The sequence below is a fragment of the Salmo salar genome, chromosome 04 (assembly GCF_965601325.2).
Source record: "Salmo salar chromosome 04, fSalSal1, whole genome shotgun sequence".
Taxonomy (NCBI): Eukaryota; Metazoa; Chordata; class Actinopteri; order Salmoniformes; family Salmonidae; genus Salmo; species Salmo salar.
This window is the reverse complement of record NC_138294.1, coordinates 23840820-23858431: the sequence shown is the minus strand read 5'-3', so window position 1 is coordinate 23858431 and position 17612 is coordinate 23840820. Positions and strand designations below refer to the sequence as shown.

General features: G+C 44.5%; 1 protein-coding gene across 12 annotated transcripts in view; it reads right to left on the bottom strand.

The window, feature by feature from the left end:
- Nucleotides 1–17612, bottom strand: part of LOC106602442 (teneurin-3) — a 401337-nt gene that overhangs the window by 43868 nt on the left and 339857 nt on the right. For all 12 annotated transcript variants that reach the window (XM_082974188.1, XM_082974185.1, XM_082974186.1 and 9 more), the window contains 3 exons: nucleotides 13275–13406; nucleotides 12886–13021; nucleotides 11021–11164 (listed from right to left, as the gene is read on the bottom strand). In XM_082974188.1, coding sequence (XP_082830314.1) covers nucleotides 11021–11164; nucleotides 12886–13021; nucleotides 13275–13406 — 412 coding nt within the window. The remainder of the gene's footprint in view (nucleotides 1–11020; nucleotides 11165–12885; nucleotides 13022–13274; nucleotides 13407–17612) is intronic.

Genomic DNA, 17612 nt, shown 5'->3' with positions numbered 1-17612 from the left:
AATAGAGAGAAAGAGAAAGAAAGAGAGAGAGAGAGAGAGAGAGATATGAGGGATGGATGTATGTTGGGTAGGTCATTTGGGTCATTCAGAAATAACAACAACTCCCAAAACTGCTGTCATCTTCAGAGCTCGCAATTACGCCTCAACCACAGCCTCATTATTTCCACTTCCTCCCGACCGCCCAGCCAAACCACACCAGTCTCGTCCCTCCTTTCTCATTCCTCCTTTTTTCTCTCGCTCTTTAGCAGAACTCAGAGGACAGAAAGACAGAGAGAGAGAGAGAGAGAGAGAGAGAGAGAGAGAGAGAGAGAGAGAGAGAGAGAGAGAGGAGGGGGTTGGATAGAACCCTTACTTTCACAGAGAACTACTAAAAGCAGCGTCACCAAAGTTATTCCACTGGGATACCAAAGGCAGTGCAAACAGGACCAAGTGGGGGAAGAGGAGGAGATGAAGAGAGGGATGGATGGAGAAGAAGAGAGGAGGAAAAAGGGGGGCTTTTGCTTCAAAGAAAGTACTTCAAAGGATGGCTTCACGCTGTGTGCCTTAAATTATTCACGTCGGGCAACATGTTGGAATTCTGCGCAGCCGCTTTGCCGCTTGCTACTGTAGGTTTATTAACCGCTAGATGAATGACGCCATCTTAGAGAGAAACCCCTCTGTGAGTGAGCCCCTGCACAACGAGGGTCCGCACCGCCTGCCCGAACCCCTGACCAACCGTAGCCAAGCACCAAACCCCCAGCTGAACCCCCTAAATCTCAAATAGCTAGTTAGCCTAGCGCCCTCTGATCACCAGGAGTTTTCATCGATTAGCTGATTGAGCGGAGTTAGCGGTTAGCGATAGCAGTAGCGGCTGTGATGGATCCTGCTGAGTGGAGCTGGCGTTAGCTATAGCAGAGCGGGCGGGCTCAGCGCCGTGCCTGTTTGAAAGGCTGATGTGATTGGGTGATTGGGGCTGTGAAGCGGTTTGGATAGTGTGTGTGTGTGTGTGTGTGTGTGTGTGCTGGAGTGGCCAAACAAAGACGGATGGGGCTGAGAGAGCACACACATATGCTACACCATATATTAATACAGGTAGCAAACCTGCTGCATACATATGGTTTAGTCCCCTCTGAGAGATGTTCTGTAGGAGTTGAACTCCTATATCAGAGTAATTGGGAACATGGGCTGCGTCCCTAATGGACATGTAACTCCTCCCTTAGGAACCACAGACATGGTCACATTAGTGTAACAATGCAATAGGTCTGTATGGTGTATTACACCGTCAGGGTAACAAGGGGTTAACGTAATCCTCTGGTTCTGCCTGAATGTGTGCGTTATGAACGAGTGTGTGTGCTTGTGTGCGTCTGAGCGCGAACGAGTAGAGACGATAAAATATGCTTGTACACATTTTCCATTATTGAGACGGAGAGAAAGCGAGAGGATAACCGTCTTGGGGCGTGTCAGAGAAAATCAGCATAATGCGTCGTGATGGAGATTAGAACGGGAACCCGGCCCGTTCTGAATATCTACAATACGGAAGCTGACATCGTAGTTAAATGGAAGACCATAACATCAATGTTTTGGGTTGATTGTAAATGTAAAATGATTGGGAAAGTATTCCCCTCCTGAATACTGCAGTGCATTTCCCATGATGTCTGTGTGTGTGACGTTATTGAATAATAATTATCATTACTAAGAGAAATGTCCATCCTCACTAGAGTTCTATTCTGTTCTATTCTGATTCTATTCCATGTCCAGCCATGGCTCTGTGTGGTGCTGACCTTGACGTTGACCTTGAAGCCCTTCTGTTGAGCCGTTAACAATAGAACAGCCAAGACGGTCAATCTGGCCATTTTCAATTTTGGAATATCAATAACTTCATTTCATTAAAAAACCTCAAACCCACCTTTTCCTAAATATGTGTATTTTAAACTCTAGCAATACCTTGAGGTAAATATAATAAAATAAATACGTTTTGGGGCATTTCATCCTCAAAGCGCCACTTGGGTCAAAATGACCGTACGCATACTTAACATTAGCATAGCCTGGCCTCGACCAGTAGCCTATCAATAGACGCCAGTCTAATAAATCCATTTAATATAAACAATCACAAAGAAATCCATTCATATTTAGTTTAGGAAGGTCATAAAAAACATTATACAAGACAATTTATTTAAAAGAACAGAATAGAATGTTTTGAGTTGTATTTATCTGTGCTTAGTAGGCTATGGCTGCTAATGATGCCAATGAAATCAACATGTTAGTTTAGCAAGCATCACAGGCCCTGCCCTACCACAGTCAACACACATATATTTCACAGTAAGAATATAATGGAATATTACAAAAATAGCCCAAATGGCTTTTGCAGATTGTCACCAGGACTCAAAATGAGAAAGACGGGCAGGTGGAGCTGCAGTTATTCTAGGAAAAACTTTTATTTTGAAAGAGAGACCATCTGCACAATTTGTAGAGTTGTTTGGCGAAAATAGCTTCATTAGAAACCTTGGAATGTGCTCTTTCTGATAGGGTATAGGAATTTTAACTTCTGGCCTGCATGGAACTCTGTAGGCTGATATGGGAGAAGTGCTATTTGATCATCTCCATTCCCTTCTTCGTCAATGCAATTGATCATATTTTCACCCTACAGACTATTGTCAATTTAGTATAGTCTTTAGGCCACATCCATTATTATATGCGTGAAATTAGTTTCAATATAGTTCAAGTGTAGTTTGGATGGGCCAGCTAGGCTGTTGTCTTACAGTCAGAAAATACACTATCATCTTATTTTAGTATTTAGTCTATGCGATTCTGATCAATCAATACATTTTCTGGCTGATTACAAGTTACATTTGGTGTCCTGAGGTTTCTGATGACCTATTTGAATGCTATAAATGCATTCATTTAGCAATTTATTATGGAATAGTCACACCAACTGAAATATCAATGGTCAGAATGACAGTCACAAAGGTACATATAGGAAATGGGATGGATGGCCTATTTCCACACACACACACACACACACACACACACACACACACACACACACACACACACACACACACACACACACACACACACACACACACACACACACACACACACACACACACACACACACACACACACACAACCTCTCTTTTTGGGACTCTGGTGTGTGAGGGGAAATCAACAATAACAGATGAACAGGGTCCTGGGTAGGAAAACGACTCAATCAGTTAGGCCCTGGACTGACCTACCAGAGAAAACACCACTGTGGCCAGGTGCTGTGTGTGTGTAGTGTGTGTGTGTTGTACTGTATGTGTGTGTTTGTGTGTGTAGATCGAGAATTCTTCCTTTCTATCGATTTCATTTAAATAAACTGCAACCCATGTGTGTTTTAGCGTGTGTTTTAGCGTGGAACAAAATGTGTGTGATTATTTTACAATCCGGTACAGTGCCGGTCAATAGTCATTAACCAAAATCTATTTCTCATAATAATCCTTCTGAACCTGTCAGTGCTTCTCCCGCCTGTCTTTCTGTGCTAAACACCTTTGTCGGTTGGTATTTCATGCTAGTCTAGGTAATGGCTATATGAGCTTAATCCAGGTAATGGCTATAAGAGTTTAAACTAGGTAATAGCTTTAAGAGGTTCATCTAGATAATGGCTATAAAAACTTAATCTAGGTAATGGCTATAAAAACTTAATCTAGGTAATGGTTATAAAAACTTAATCTAGGTAATGGCTATAAAAACTTAATCTAGGTAATGCTATAAGAGCTTAATCTAGGTAATGGCTATAAGAGTTTAATCTAGATAATGGCTATAAGAGCTTAATCTAGATAATGGCTATAAAAACATAATCTAGGTAATGGCTATAAGAGTTTAATCTAGGTAATGGCTATAAGAGTTTAATCTAGATAATGGCTATAAGAGCTTAATCTAGATAATGGCTATAAAAACATAATCTAGGTAATGCTATAAGAGCTTAATCTAGGTAATGGCTATAAGAGCTTAATCTAGATAATGGCTATAAAAACTTAATCTAGGTAATGGCTATAAGAGTTTAATCTAGGTAATGGCTATAAGAGTTTAATCTAGATAATGGCTATAAGAGCTTAATCTAGATAATGGCTATAAAAACATAATCTAGGTAATGCTATAAGAGCTTAATCTAGGTAATGGCTATAAGAGCTTAATCTAGATAATGGCTATAAAAACTTAATCTAGGTAATGGCTATAAGAGCTTAATCTAGGTAATGGCTATACAAATTCATCTAGATGATGGCTATAACATTTTTATCTACGTAATGGCTATAAGAATTGAATCCAAGTCATGGCTATAAAAGATTAATCTAGGTAATCGCTATAACAGCTTAGTCTAGATAATGGCTATACAAACTTAATCTAGGTAATGGTTATAAGAGTTTAATCAAGGTCATGTCAATAAGAGCTTAATCTAGGTAATGGTTATAAGAGTTTAATCAAGATAATATCAATAAGAGCTTCATCTAGGTAATGGATATAATAACTTAATCTAGGTAATGGCTATAAGAGCTTCCCTGTGGTGCTTGCTTGGTCTCTGAAAGAGTTTGACTCCCTCCAGCTCTTCTGACGTCAACACAACCATTTTTTTGTCGGATTTTCAACTCAGAAGAATTGGAAAGCAATAACAGCTTCCCAAAGTGAGACACTACAATAAATGACGTGGCCGAGGAAAGGGACAGGGAGAGAGAGGGAGAGTTTAAAATGGGGGAATGAGAACGAGGCACCCCGGCTTCCCCAGGTGCCAAGGACTCCAGTGGGATTGTGGGTAGTGAGGCCCACCTGCTGAGCTGGCTGCTGGAGCTACAGCACCACAGGCCTCTGAATAGGCCTGATAAGGAGAGATGAAAGGAGGAGAGAGAGACAGAGATAGAGAGAGGGAGGAGAGGCGAGAGAGAAAGAGGGGGGAGAGGAGGGAGAGGAGAGAAAGGGGGGAGACAGGCCCAGAGGAAGGAGGGGGGACATCACAGGGTTTCACCACTCCAGGTTCTTCCATCACCACATTACACGCTCCCAACCAATCAGAGACAAGACGATTGGTACGAGGATACAGGAGAATATGTGTGTTAGTGTGTGTGTACGCTACGAGAGAGAAGGTGTGTGTGTGTGTGTGTGTGTGTGTGTGTGTGTGTGTGTGTGTGTGTGTGTGTGTGTGTGTGTGTGTGAAAACACCTGCCTCCTACTGCCTTTAGGTAGTTTTATGTGTGAGAGAGTGCTGCCAAAACACACAGGACCAGGAAAAAGGGACTGACAGAGAATTAAATATTGAGAATGAGTTTGTGTGAGAGATGTCTGGAGTCTACGGGGAGAGTTGGGTAGTGGCACACTCGGAAAGTAGAGTGCTTCTTTTTCCCCTGTCCATGAATGCTGTCTTTCAGATTACAGACATCACTGCTTCCCTTGAGAGACCTGTCGTGGTTGCAGATGCCGGATGGACACAATAATGGCTGCCAAACACTATGCTTATCTGGACCTGCACACCCACTAGAGAAGAGGCCGGCCAGGTAGAAGAGGGGGATAGAAAAACTAGTCAAAGAGAGATGGGGGGGAAGTGTCAAGTTGTGGGTCCACTTAGAGAACACACTGGTGTTTGTGACACAGGAAGGAAGACATTGTCGACACAGGAAGTGTTTGAGGGCCAATCAGGGCTTTGGAGCCCGCAGACAGGAAGTTGAAAGGATGGAACTGCCTGACGGAGGAAAAAAGGAGCGAAAGCTGTAGCTTCATCTCGCCCATCTCTCTCTCTTCCCTCTTTTCTCTCTCGTCTCCCTCTCTTCTCCCTCTCTTCTCCGTCTCTTCTCCCTCTCTTCTCCCTCTCTTCTCCGTCTCTTCTCCCTCTCTTCTCCGTCTCTTCTCCGTCTCTTCTCCGTCTCTTCTCCCTCTCTTCTCCGTCTCTTCTCCGTCTCTTCTCCCTCTCTTCTCCCTCTCTTCTCCCTCTCTTCTCCGTCTCTTCTCCCTCTCTTCTCCCTCTCTTCTCCCTCTCTTCTCCGTCTCTTCTCCCTCTCTTCTCCCTCTCTTCTCCGTCTCTTCTCCCTCTCTTTTCCCTCTCTTCTCCCTCTCATCTCTCTCTTCTCCCTCTCCTCCCTCTCTCTTCTCCCTATCTTTTCCTTCTCATCTCCCTCTTCTCCCTCTCTTCTCCGTCTCTTCTCCCTCTCTTCTCCGTCTCTTCTCCCTCTCTTCTCCCTCTCTTCTCCCTCTCTTCTCCGTCTCTTCTCCCTCTCTTCTCCCTCTCTTCTCCGTCTCTTCTCCGTCTCTTCTCCCTCTCTTCTCCCTCTCTTCTCCCTCTCTTCTCCGTCTCTTCTCCCTCTCTTTTCCTTCTCATCTCCCTCTTCTCCCTCTCCTCCCTCCCTCTTCTCCCTCTCTTTTCCCTCTCTCTAAACTGTCGAGCGACTGACAGATTCCTGGATTCCTAGCGGCCTTATGTAAGAGGAGATGTCTGATGAAAGATGTGTGGTAATGATAGTCTACGAGGAGAAAGCTGTGATGTGGTCATCTATCACTTAACTGCTGCTGGCCAAAACTTCGTACATGTCTATCTAGTGGAGGGTGACATAATGAGTGTGTGTGTGTGTGTGTTATGTGTGTGTGTACATACATGTGTGATATAATCCAGAAAGCACAACAGGCTCTGATTCAGATATCACTGCAGAGGGAGAAATACTAGAAGCTGCTCGCATTTGAAATAAATCGATGCGTATGAATGCATCTTTCAAGGAAATAAATATCTGGACAGCAATCTCACAGTGAGAGGGATCTGTTAGTCAGTGTGTTTGATCTGGGTGTGTAGTGCAGTGACACGCACACTAACACACACATCGCTGCTGTGAGGGCTCAAGTTATCGGCTAGTGAAAGCCCTGGGGATTTAGAGAGAGGGATGACTGGTAATTTGATGGATGTGGTGACAGATATCGGACATTGGGAAGGAGGGATGAAGGAGGGAGGGAAGGAAAGAGGAAGGAGAAGAAGGGTAGTGTGTCCGCTGCCATTGTACTGTGACATGTGACACACTTCCTGTGGCCAGGGGAAGAAGACAGAGACTAACAACGACAAGGCTGTCATTACAACCACATAAACAACAGTATAGTTAAAAACACTATAACCACATGGAAGAAAACAAAATGGATTCTACAAGATCCAATATCACTCCCTAAAAACACAACCTTAGGGAACAATCCATGGATAGCTTTTCAGAATTCACAGATAAATTGGTCCACATGGAAAACTAAAGGCATATGAGCCGTAAATGACTTGGTAACAGGAAATACATTTATTTCCATGACAGAATTCAAAAGTAATTTTGGACTGACCAATGTAGATAGTTCCAAATACATGCAACTTAAAAGTGACATATCACGAAACAACTGTGTTGTGGCGGCCTTTTTGGCTCTGTAGAGCAGTAATGCAGGTCCAGTGTCCTATCTGGGTCCTAGTAGGTGGACTAAAGGACTGAAGGACAGGAACTGTGTTGTGGGGGCCATTTTGGGGCTACAGAGCAGTAATGGAAGTCCAGTGTCCTATGAGTAGGAGGCTGGCTGAGATGCCCCAGTAATGGGGTCTGATTTCTGTGCTAGCTGATGGAGTAATGGGGCCAATCAAAGGGCCAGGGAGGGAGATGGAGATATGGGGTTGTAATGGGGTGGTTGGGGTAGTAGGTGTGTGTGTGTCGAGGGGGGGTGAGTGTGTGTATGTGCGTGTTTGGGGGTCTTGGAAAAGGGGGGAGAGTGGGATAAGGAGAGGGGTGATTAACTGGGACCCAGAGGAGGTTGGGAGAGTGGGGGTGTTGGGTCTGGGTCAAACTGCCAACTGTATGTGTAGGGTGTTCGTATGTGTGTGCATGTGTGTGTGTGTGCATGTGTGTGTATGCATGTGTGTGCATGTGTGTGTGTTTGTGTGTGTGTATGTGGGTTTGTGTGTGTGTGTGTGTGTGTGTGTGTGTGTGTGTGTGTGTGTGTGTGTGTGTGTGTGTGTGTGTGTGTGTGTGTGTGTGTGTGTGTGTGTGTGTGTGTGTGTGTGATGAAAGACTAGCAGAATTCCCTCAGACAGCTGAGACTAAGCCGGAGAGTTGAAAGAAGGCTTAGTGTCACTAAAGAGTCGGATGGCTGAAAGAGCAAGACCCCGTAAACCCCCTCCTGTACCCCCTACACCACCGCCCCGGCAACCTGAGCCTGCCCGACGACGATCGCCCCCGACAACCAAACAACCGGGCACGTGACTGTACGTTCATTAGCTGGGTGTGTGTTTCGTAGCGGGCTACGAGCATTGTGAGTTAATGTGTGTGAACCAAAGAATGAACGGAGGGGAAAGCGTTTAACAGCAATTAGGATTCAGCGCATCAATGTCCTTCAGCCAGATTTTTACTCACACTACTACATAGCCTGTATTCGATATCAGACACTTTGGTCATTTCTCAGACTACTCCTTTTCTTCCCTCTCAGCATTGTGAATACTCAGAATAATGTCTATGGCTTTGATCGCTACAGCTAGTTACTGAAGTGACTTGCTTGTGACACATTTGCAGTATTTTTTAGACAGTATTTTGTCATTCAGCTTCAGTTTGCTGAGTGCAGAATGTGAGTGACTGAATAAGAGCGTCTTCTACAGGACTTCCAGGACTTCCTGTAACCATGCATTCATTCTGCAGGCCTTTTGGCTCCTACTACAATAGCTACAACTATTTCCAACCTACTCTACTGTTCATAGCAGTGGGATAATCTTTTCCATACAGTAAGTCGCTCTGGATAAGAGCGTCTGCTAAATGACTTAAATGTAAATGTAAATGTAAGTCTACAGAGAGTACCAGAGGTTATGGAAACGGGAAGTTCAAGGTTGTAACGAGTTAGAGTTGTATAAAAGCTCCTTTTCCTAACTCTGTTGGTATCAACTATAAACGTGAGTTGGTATAAAGGAAAGTTCAGTTTAATCAGCAGTTTAGGGGCATGGGTCACATTAAAAAGAGTGTCGATTATAACGTTTTAATGAAGATAGTCATATATTCTGTATATACGGTTGCAAAATTCCTGACACTTTCAATATATTGCCTGCTTTTCACGAAATCCCAGTTGGATCTTTGGGACGTCCCTACCCCATTGAAATTGAAAATGTTTAAAGAAAGGGTTAGGGTTAAGTACGGGTTAAGGATAGGTAAGGGTTATGGTTAGAGTACGGGCTAAGGTTAGGGTTAGGGTTTAGGGAATGGACGTCCCAAGGATACCAGATAGCAATCTCCACCACTGCAGCCTCATCTCCAGCCTCATTACTCTGGTAGATTGGGTCCTTCACTAGGAACCACCATTATCCCCTCTGTCCTTATGGACATCCAATGTGGGTGTTTGTTATAGACATCCACTCTGTTAAGAGTCTGTCTGGGAGGGTATTTATGACAGGCAAATCTAGCGGACACCCGTCCCTTTCCCGGTCTGAGCAGATCTTATCTCTCCCACTCCTGTCATGGTCGTTTGGTCGTCTCGACGATGGGGCTAATTCAATTCAGACGTGTCAGTTTGAAAAGTGGACGGACGTCAAACTTACGTTGTTTATCGGATTTAAACTCTGGGGGGGAAGCTGAGGCGTCCCGGGCTGTACCCACACTCGTTCCAACTAACGGTTTCCGTTTTTTAGGATGTGGATGAGGGTTGGCGGTCGGGGGGTTGAGGATAATGGGATGGTGTGTGGGGGTTTTGCTACGCATTCACTTATGAACACATCCTGTCCTGACCGGTTTTTACCTTCTTTAAGGGCTTTAGACATACTGTATGTGTTAGGGATACTTACTCTCTCCTCCCTCCTCTACCTCTTCCCCTCCATCTCTTTCCTTACTCCCCTCTCTGTCTCACCCCATCTCTTCTCCCCATCCCTCTCTCTCTCTGCCATCTCTCCCCCTCTGTTTCTCCTGTTGAAGTGTCACTGATCAGGGTAGAGGGTGGCATGGCTGGCATACATCACAGCTTATCTGATGTCTTGTTGATGACATGGTGGCCCGTGAAGTATCTCTCTCTCTCTCTCCATCAAGGTCACTCTGACAGATAAGTCGATGATGCTCTTCGTTTGGTTAGCAGTGTTTACATTAACATGAGCGTTAGATGATACGTCGTCCGTCAGCCCTTGTTGTGGCTTACACACATACACACACACCCTCCCCGATTCATTCCTGTCTACTGTGATGTGACTTAGTGTTGTTAAAGCTCCTCACCGTGTCTCTACGATAGATAGCACCTGTAATTGATGCGCTGTTGAGCTTCCTGTTTAACAAGCTTATGTCAGCGAATAACGATAAGCCCTGTGTAAATCTGTTGAGAAGGACCACTTAGGTAGCTTGTAAAGGTGAACAAGGCATGAATTAGAGTTACGGCTGTAGGATAGGCATTAAGCTGGAGGTAGAGGTGGTGGGGGAATCTGTACGTGTGTGACGAGCAGGGGAGAAAGACTGCTCCCTCTCACTGAAGCCACGGAAGTTCAAGGCCGACCGTGGTACTGCAGGCATTATTGGCATAAAACAGGATCCTCCATTATAGTGAATGGAAAAAAAATTCAATCTTCGTGGTCAAAATTCCTGTAAAATATATATTTTTTTCAAAAACAATCATCGTACCAATAATTGCTTCTAATACATCAGATGTATTTCCTTGAACTGATTACTTTCAAATCGCACACAGAAGAAGTTATAATGATCATTTAGTTAGTAATGGCAGCCTGCAGTACCTCAGTCAGCCTTCAACTTGAGTTACTCAATGAGAGGGGGCAGCACTGAGCTAGCCTGCAACATCACTTCCTGGAATAGTTCCAACTGCGTATGTTATGTCTCCATGAGACGCCATCTTAACAGACTTCAAATGGCTTCAATGCGATATTGAGTCTTCACATGGGAAAGAATATAACATGACTGATGACTTTGTCCATTCATATGTACAGTCCTTGGTGATGAGTGTGTTTGTGTGCATGTGTGTAAATGTGAGTTTGTTTGTGTGTGAGAGAGTGAGGGAGAGAGAGAGCATGTGTGTGTGTGTGCGGTCATGTTCCTACCGTTCTGGATATCCAGTATATGGTGTTTGTCCAGCGTCCAGCCTCCCATGTTGGACGCGTCCAGCTCATAGCCCTGCAGTGTGGCGGTCCTCTTCTCCCATAGGATCAGGTCCAGACACGACTCGTACTCAAAACCCACTGACACTACAACAGGAACAGGAAGGAGGGCATCGGGTTAGCACAGATACTTTTAATGACAACACTCCAACTGACTAACGACAAGTATAAGCTTAGACAATGTTATTGGTATTATTTCATTTTTTTGTCGAGTGATTCTAATTAGTCGTCTTACACAATTACAATTCATCTCCGCCGTCGTACATCAACACCTCCACTCAGTTTGTAATAACATAACTTTCCCAAACTTGATAATCATCTCCTTACAGCTCTTTTTAAACTCCTAGCCGATCACATTACGACAAACCCCCCCTCTGAGTGGGCAATAATGGCGCAGGCCAAATGACCAGACAAACATAATGCAATTGGGAAAAAACAAATGCTGACGAAGGGGAGGTTAGAAGGTGAAAACCCAATCAATCAATATGACTTGGGGCTGGACCATTTCTAATAACACCCTCCGATTCCTTCTCCTATCTCTTCCTTCCTGGCAAAGCAAGAATACATTAGACTCAACAATAATAACCCTGCAGCGTCTACAGTGTCTAACAGTTTGTTTATGTAAAGGCGGTCCTTTTGTATTTATTTACATATGAGAGAAACATGGGTAGTTTTACACTGGCCAACTTCCTTTCCCTCCCTCCCCCAATCTCCCAGGACTGAAAATAACATGCCGCGGCACGTCTGTCAGGGACTCAGAGTGAAACAGCTTGAGTGTAGGGTGACAAGTGTGTTTGGGGATGTCATTGTGAGCACAACCATCAACGCTCCCCAGAAGCAGCTGGCCCCGCCCGGCTGTATTTTAGTTAGAAGGAAGCCACATATTTTGCCATGACCTTCAGAAAGCTGAGTGTGTGTGTGTGTGTGTGTGTGTGTGTGTGTGTGTGTGCGTGTGTGTGTGTGTGTGTGTGTGTGTGTGTGTGTGTGTGTGTGTGTGTGTGGGTAAAAACCAGAACAATGTCTTCCTCTCTGCGGTGGTTGTTGTGTTGTAGAGTTATCATACACACGTGAAAAGAAAACACCGGAAGAAAAAAAATAACAGAGAAGAAAAAAAGGCCGAGCTCGGTGAAAAAAAGTGAAGGACGACCAAAAGCAGCAGTTATGTTTTGTGTGGAACGCATTAGCATATCGTCGTGAAGACAGACATCACACAGACCGATCCTGAAGGCCTCAACGTTCTGTATTAGACCAAAATACTTCCTTAACCATTCAGCCCACACATCGGAGTGAAGTCAGTTCATTGAAAGCAGTCTGTTAGGGGCTTCCTTGGCATTTACAAAGAGCTCTTTAAGCAAAAGGCAAATGTAATGTGTGTGCTCCACACGGGCTTAGGAAAGGCGGACAAAGGAGTACGCCGTACGTTAGCGTCACAGAAGAAATAGTATGTGTCTGCCTGTCACCTTTCATGCCCAAGAGTAACTGCCCTTTGGGGATAAATCAACCTTAAAGGGACATTTCAAAATGTCCGGCACTTCCTCTATTTTGTAGTAACAAAATAGAGGAAGACAAGTGTTTCCAATGACATCATCAACCAATTTGTAGACAATTAGTAAGCAATTAGTAGGCAATTGGTTAAAATCACACGATGCACACCGATGACGTCATTTGAAACATTTATCTCCCTCTATCTTTTTCCCACAAAACATAGAACGCACGTTGATGTTGGGTTGGTGCTGGAGATGACGAATATGAAGTTGAACATTTCCCTTTAACTCGTAGCGTGCTTTGGCCTGCTCCACAGTACTCACCGACTGCCTCAGACAAGCCGTAGACCTTCTGGTTGTAAGCGTCTGTCTTGTCCCAGATGAAGGTGTAGGAGAGGTTGGGCTGGGCAGGGAACCACTTCTGGAATAGACGCCCCACCACCGCCACCATCAGGTGCACCTGGAATAGATTAAGGAATAAATTACATTTTCAGACAGGCATTATAATGGCCAGCTAGGGCAAGACTGACTGTACATTTTGCACTCAGAAGGCATTTGACATCCAAATAAACTGTAGCCTTGGTTTTGTGTTAGCACATTTACTCAAAAAACATCTACTCACTGTATTTTGGGCTGTATTGTAAGACCTACAAGACCTACGGAGATAGAAATGCCAGTCACAATTTAAGCACACCTAAAGAAGAAATCCCTACCTTCATGAGGTTGAAGGGCACGCTGGCCTGCGTCATGGTGACCTTGAGGACAGGCTTGTAGCCGGCCGCCCGCGAGGACAGGTACAGCAGGTTGAGGTCGCTGCCCGGGATGGACGTCTCCTCCTGGAGGACCTGTTGGGGGGACGGGGGACGGGACGACACATCAAAGAAGACTGGGTCAAGAAGGGTTAGTACATCTTAGCACACCCTGAGAGGACTGGAGTGGAGAATGTCATCTTTGAACACTTTTCAGTGAGAACATCAAAGCAGAAAGGGTTCAGAAAAGTCTCAGTACAGCTACACTCCAGGTGGTGTGGCAAAGTGACAAGAGAACGGAGAGGTCACATGGAGGCAAGAACGCTATTCATTCATCTGTGAAAACTATTTGGAGAGAAAGGAAGAAGGAAAATAGAGAGAGACAGATCTCCCTGGCCTGTTTTCTCAGCGTAGTGTCTGTCCTCGTATGGAAGGCCGTTTCATTTAACCATAAGCAGGGGTTATCTTCTGTGCAGAGCGCCTCCACTGGGTGTGTGTGCAGAGCTCTGCCACTGTCTATCCACTGTCTTTTCATTAGTGTGATGCTCCAGAAAGCCCTGGGTGTTAGGTTTCTCTGTTGTTTTTAGCCTCTCCTAACACCAACAAATTTCACCCTCTTTTCAAAGCAGGGGCAAAAGAGCTCCCGGGCTGGGATTTGGAGGGTGAGTCAGTGAGGGTATGAGGAGGTTGGAATTAAACGGAAAATGACCTCAAATCTGTACACGTCACATGCACTGAGGGTATTTACTAAGTCCATTAGATTCCAAAGACCTATCACTCCACACGTACAGTAGAAGTCGGAAGTTTACATACAAAACTAGTTTTTCAACCACTCCACAAATTTCTTGTTAACAAACTATAGTTTTGGCAAGTCGGTTAGGACATCTACTTTACAGATTATTTCACTTATAACTCACTGTACCACAATTCAAGTGGGTCAGAGGTTTACATACACTAAGTTGACTGTGCCTTTAAACAGCTTGGAAAATTAAAGAAAATGATATCATGGCTTTAGAAGCTTCTGATAGGCTAATTGACATCATCTGAGTCAATTGGAGGTGTACCTGTGGATGTATTTCAAGGCCTACCTTCAAACTCAGTGCCTCTTTGCTTGACATCATGGGAAAATCTAAATAAATCAGCCAAGACCTCAGAATTTTTTTTGTTTGTAGACCTCCACAAGTCTGGTTCATCCTTGGGAGCAATTTACAAACACCTGACGGTACCACGTTAATCTGTACAAACAATAGTACGCAAGTATAAACACCATAAGACCACGCAGCCGTCATACCGCTCAGGAAGGAGACGCGTTCTGTCTCCTGGAGATGAACGTACTTTGGTGCGAGAAGTGCAAATCAATCCCAGAACAACAGTAAAGGACCTTGTGAAGATGCTGGAGGAAACAGGTACAAAAGTATCTATATCCACAGTAAAACGAGTCCTATATCGACATAACTTGAAAGGCCGCTCAGCAAGGAAGAAGCCACGGCTCCAAAACCACCATAAAAAAGCCAGACTACGGTTTGCAACTGCACATGGGGACAAAGATCGTACTTTTTGGAGAAATGTCCCCTGGTCTGATGAAACAAAAATAGAACTGTTTGGCCATAATGACCATCGTTATGTTTGGAGGAAAAAGGGGGAGGCCTGCAAGTCGAAGAACACCATCCCAACCGTGAAGCACGGGGGTGGCAGCATCATGTTGTGGGGGTTCTTTGCTTCAGGAGGGACTGGTGCACTTCACAAAATAGATGGCAACATGAGGGAGGGAAATTATGTGGATATATTGAAGCAACATCTCAAGACATCAGTCAGGAAGTTAAAGCTTGGTCGCAAATGGGTCTTCCAAATGGACAATGACCCCAAGCATACTTCCAAAGTTGTGGCAAAATGGCTTAAGGGCAACAAAGTCAAGGTATTGGAGTGGCCATCACAAAGCCCTGACGTCATTTCTATAGAAAATTTGTGGGCAGAACTGAAAAAGCGTGTGTGAGCAAGGAGGCCTACAAACCTGACTCAGTTACACCAGCTCTGTCAGGAGGAATGGGCCAAAATTCACCCAACTTATTGTGGGAAGCTTGTGGAAGGCTACCCAAAACATTTGACCCAAATTAAACAATTTAAAGGCAATGCTACCAAATACTAATTAGTGTATGTAAACTTCTGACACACTGGGAATGTGATGAAAGAAATAAAAGCTGAAATAAATAATTCTCTCTACTATTATTCTGACATTTCACATTCTTAAAATAAAGTGGTGATCCTAACTGACCTAAGACAGGGAATACTAGGATTAAACGTCAGGAATTGTTAAAAACTGAGTTAATGTATTTGGCTAAGGTGTATGTAAACTTCCGACTTCAACTGTATTCACTTTCTAGCTCTAGTCTCTCTCTCTCTGTCTCCCCCTTGTCCCCCTCTCTCTCCCCCTTCTCTCTCTCCCCCTGCTCCCTCTCTCTCTCCTTACTCCTTCACTCTCTCTTTCTCTCCTCCCTCTCTCCTTATTATACTCTCTCTTTCTCTCTCGTCTCCCTCCCAAAGGTATTGGACCAGTCTGTATTTTCATTAGATGGGGGAGGGAGGCTTGACATGGGTCTCAGCGAGCCTTTGATATCCAATATGGTCGCCCAATGACAACAGAATCAATCAAAATAAAAAACAAATTGAGGGTGGAAAAAGTGACGGGTAAAAGGTAACAGATTTCGTGGCTAGGCCACCACGGGTTTACCACACGGACACACACACACGGACACACACACACACTGCCAGTGTCACCGTAACCACAGACTTAATTACCATGTGCAGCGGGTGTGTTTTCTTTCGGGTAAACTGTGTGTGTCTGCACATACTGTGTGTGTCCTGAACACACTCTGCCAGCGAAGGGACCCCACCCTGGTCTCCCCAGCTAGCTCTAATTACAACGTCTGGCCTATGAGCATGTTTCTCCTGGCTTTAAACTAACTCCTGATATAAACACTCTGTTATTACATCTTCTCTGGTGTGTGTGTGTGTGTCTGCTTTCTAGTGTGTGTGTGTGTGTGTGTGTGTGTGTGTGTGTGTGTGTGTGTGTGTGTGTGTGTGTGTGTGTGTGTGTGTGTGTGTGTGTGTGTGTGTGTGTGTGTGTGTGTCTGGTTTCTAGTGTGTGTGTGTGTGTGTGTGTGTGTGTGTGTGTGTGTGTGTGTGTGTGTGTGTGTGTGTGTGTGTGTGTGTGTGTGTCTGGTTTCTAGTGTGTGTGTGTGTGTGTGTGTGTGTGTGTGTGTGTGTGTGTGTGTGTGTGTGTGTGTGTGTGTGTGTGTGTGTGTGTGTGTGTGTGTGTGTCTGTCTGCTATGTAGTGTGTGTTATCTTTAGATTTTTTTTAAACTGCATAATATAATAATAATACCAACTGGTAATTCATTAAAGGGTTTAATGAGCGGAGCCGAGATCAAACAATAAACGGGTGCTTTATTTTGACGTGCCACCCGCCATTAAAGGGGAAGTGTCATGAAAACATATGGCTATGGGGGTAATGGACTGGCGCCGTATCTTAAAGGGATACTATGTGATTGGGGCCTCATTGCCAGCATCCCGAAGTATCCCCTTAAAACCACCGCTCCTCGAATAACACACATTGGATAATGCCATAGGTTGGGCTCGGGTCAATAGTTAGCTATGGTGGCACAAGTACTGCCAAGACATCTTATTGGATGAAACACCTCAACAGAACCTTTGCTACAGAACCTTTGTTACATACTTTTGTAATGTCTTGGCTGCGCAGTTTTAAGTCGTATGGGAACGGTGTGGAGACTGGAGAGGCGTGAGTGTGTGTTCGTGTCCTGATCTGGATAAGGATCCGACAACTCTGAGTAATCCAGCAGATATGAGAGAGAGCTCGGTCTGCAATATCCACTAAACCACATAAACCAATACACTACCTCTATCCAAACAAATAGGCTGAAAACATAGCAACAGACTACAACTGTTATACTTGTTGGTATCCAGATCAACTGTTACAGACAGCTAAGGCTGCAGCTCAGTGTGTGTGTGTGTGTGTGTGTGTGTGTGTGTGTGTGTGTGTGTGTGTGTGTGTGTGTGTTCAGCTAACAACCGCAGGCTACAGTCAATCCCATGACCCTGCTACCACCTCAGACTGGATTTGGTGTGCGCCAACATCAAATAGTGTAAACATCTCTAAAAGGAATATCTAGACTCAAATCACCACGCAGAAAGATTTCAGAGTCATGCCAAATGTGGTTGGGGAGGCAAAAAAGGTTTCCTACAGTATCTCTCTGGGGATAAACCTTGATTTGAATAGATTTCAC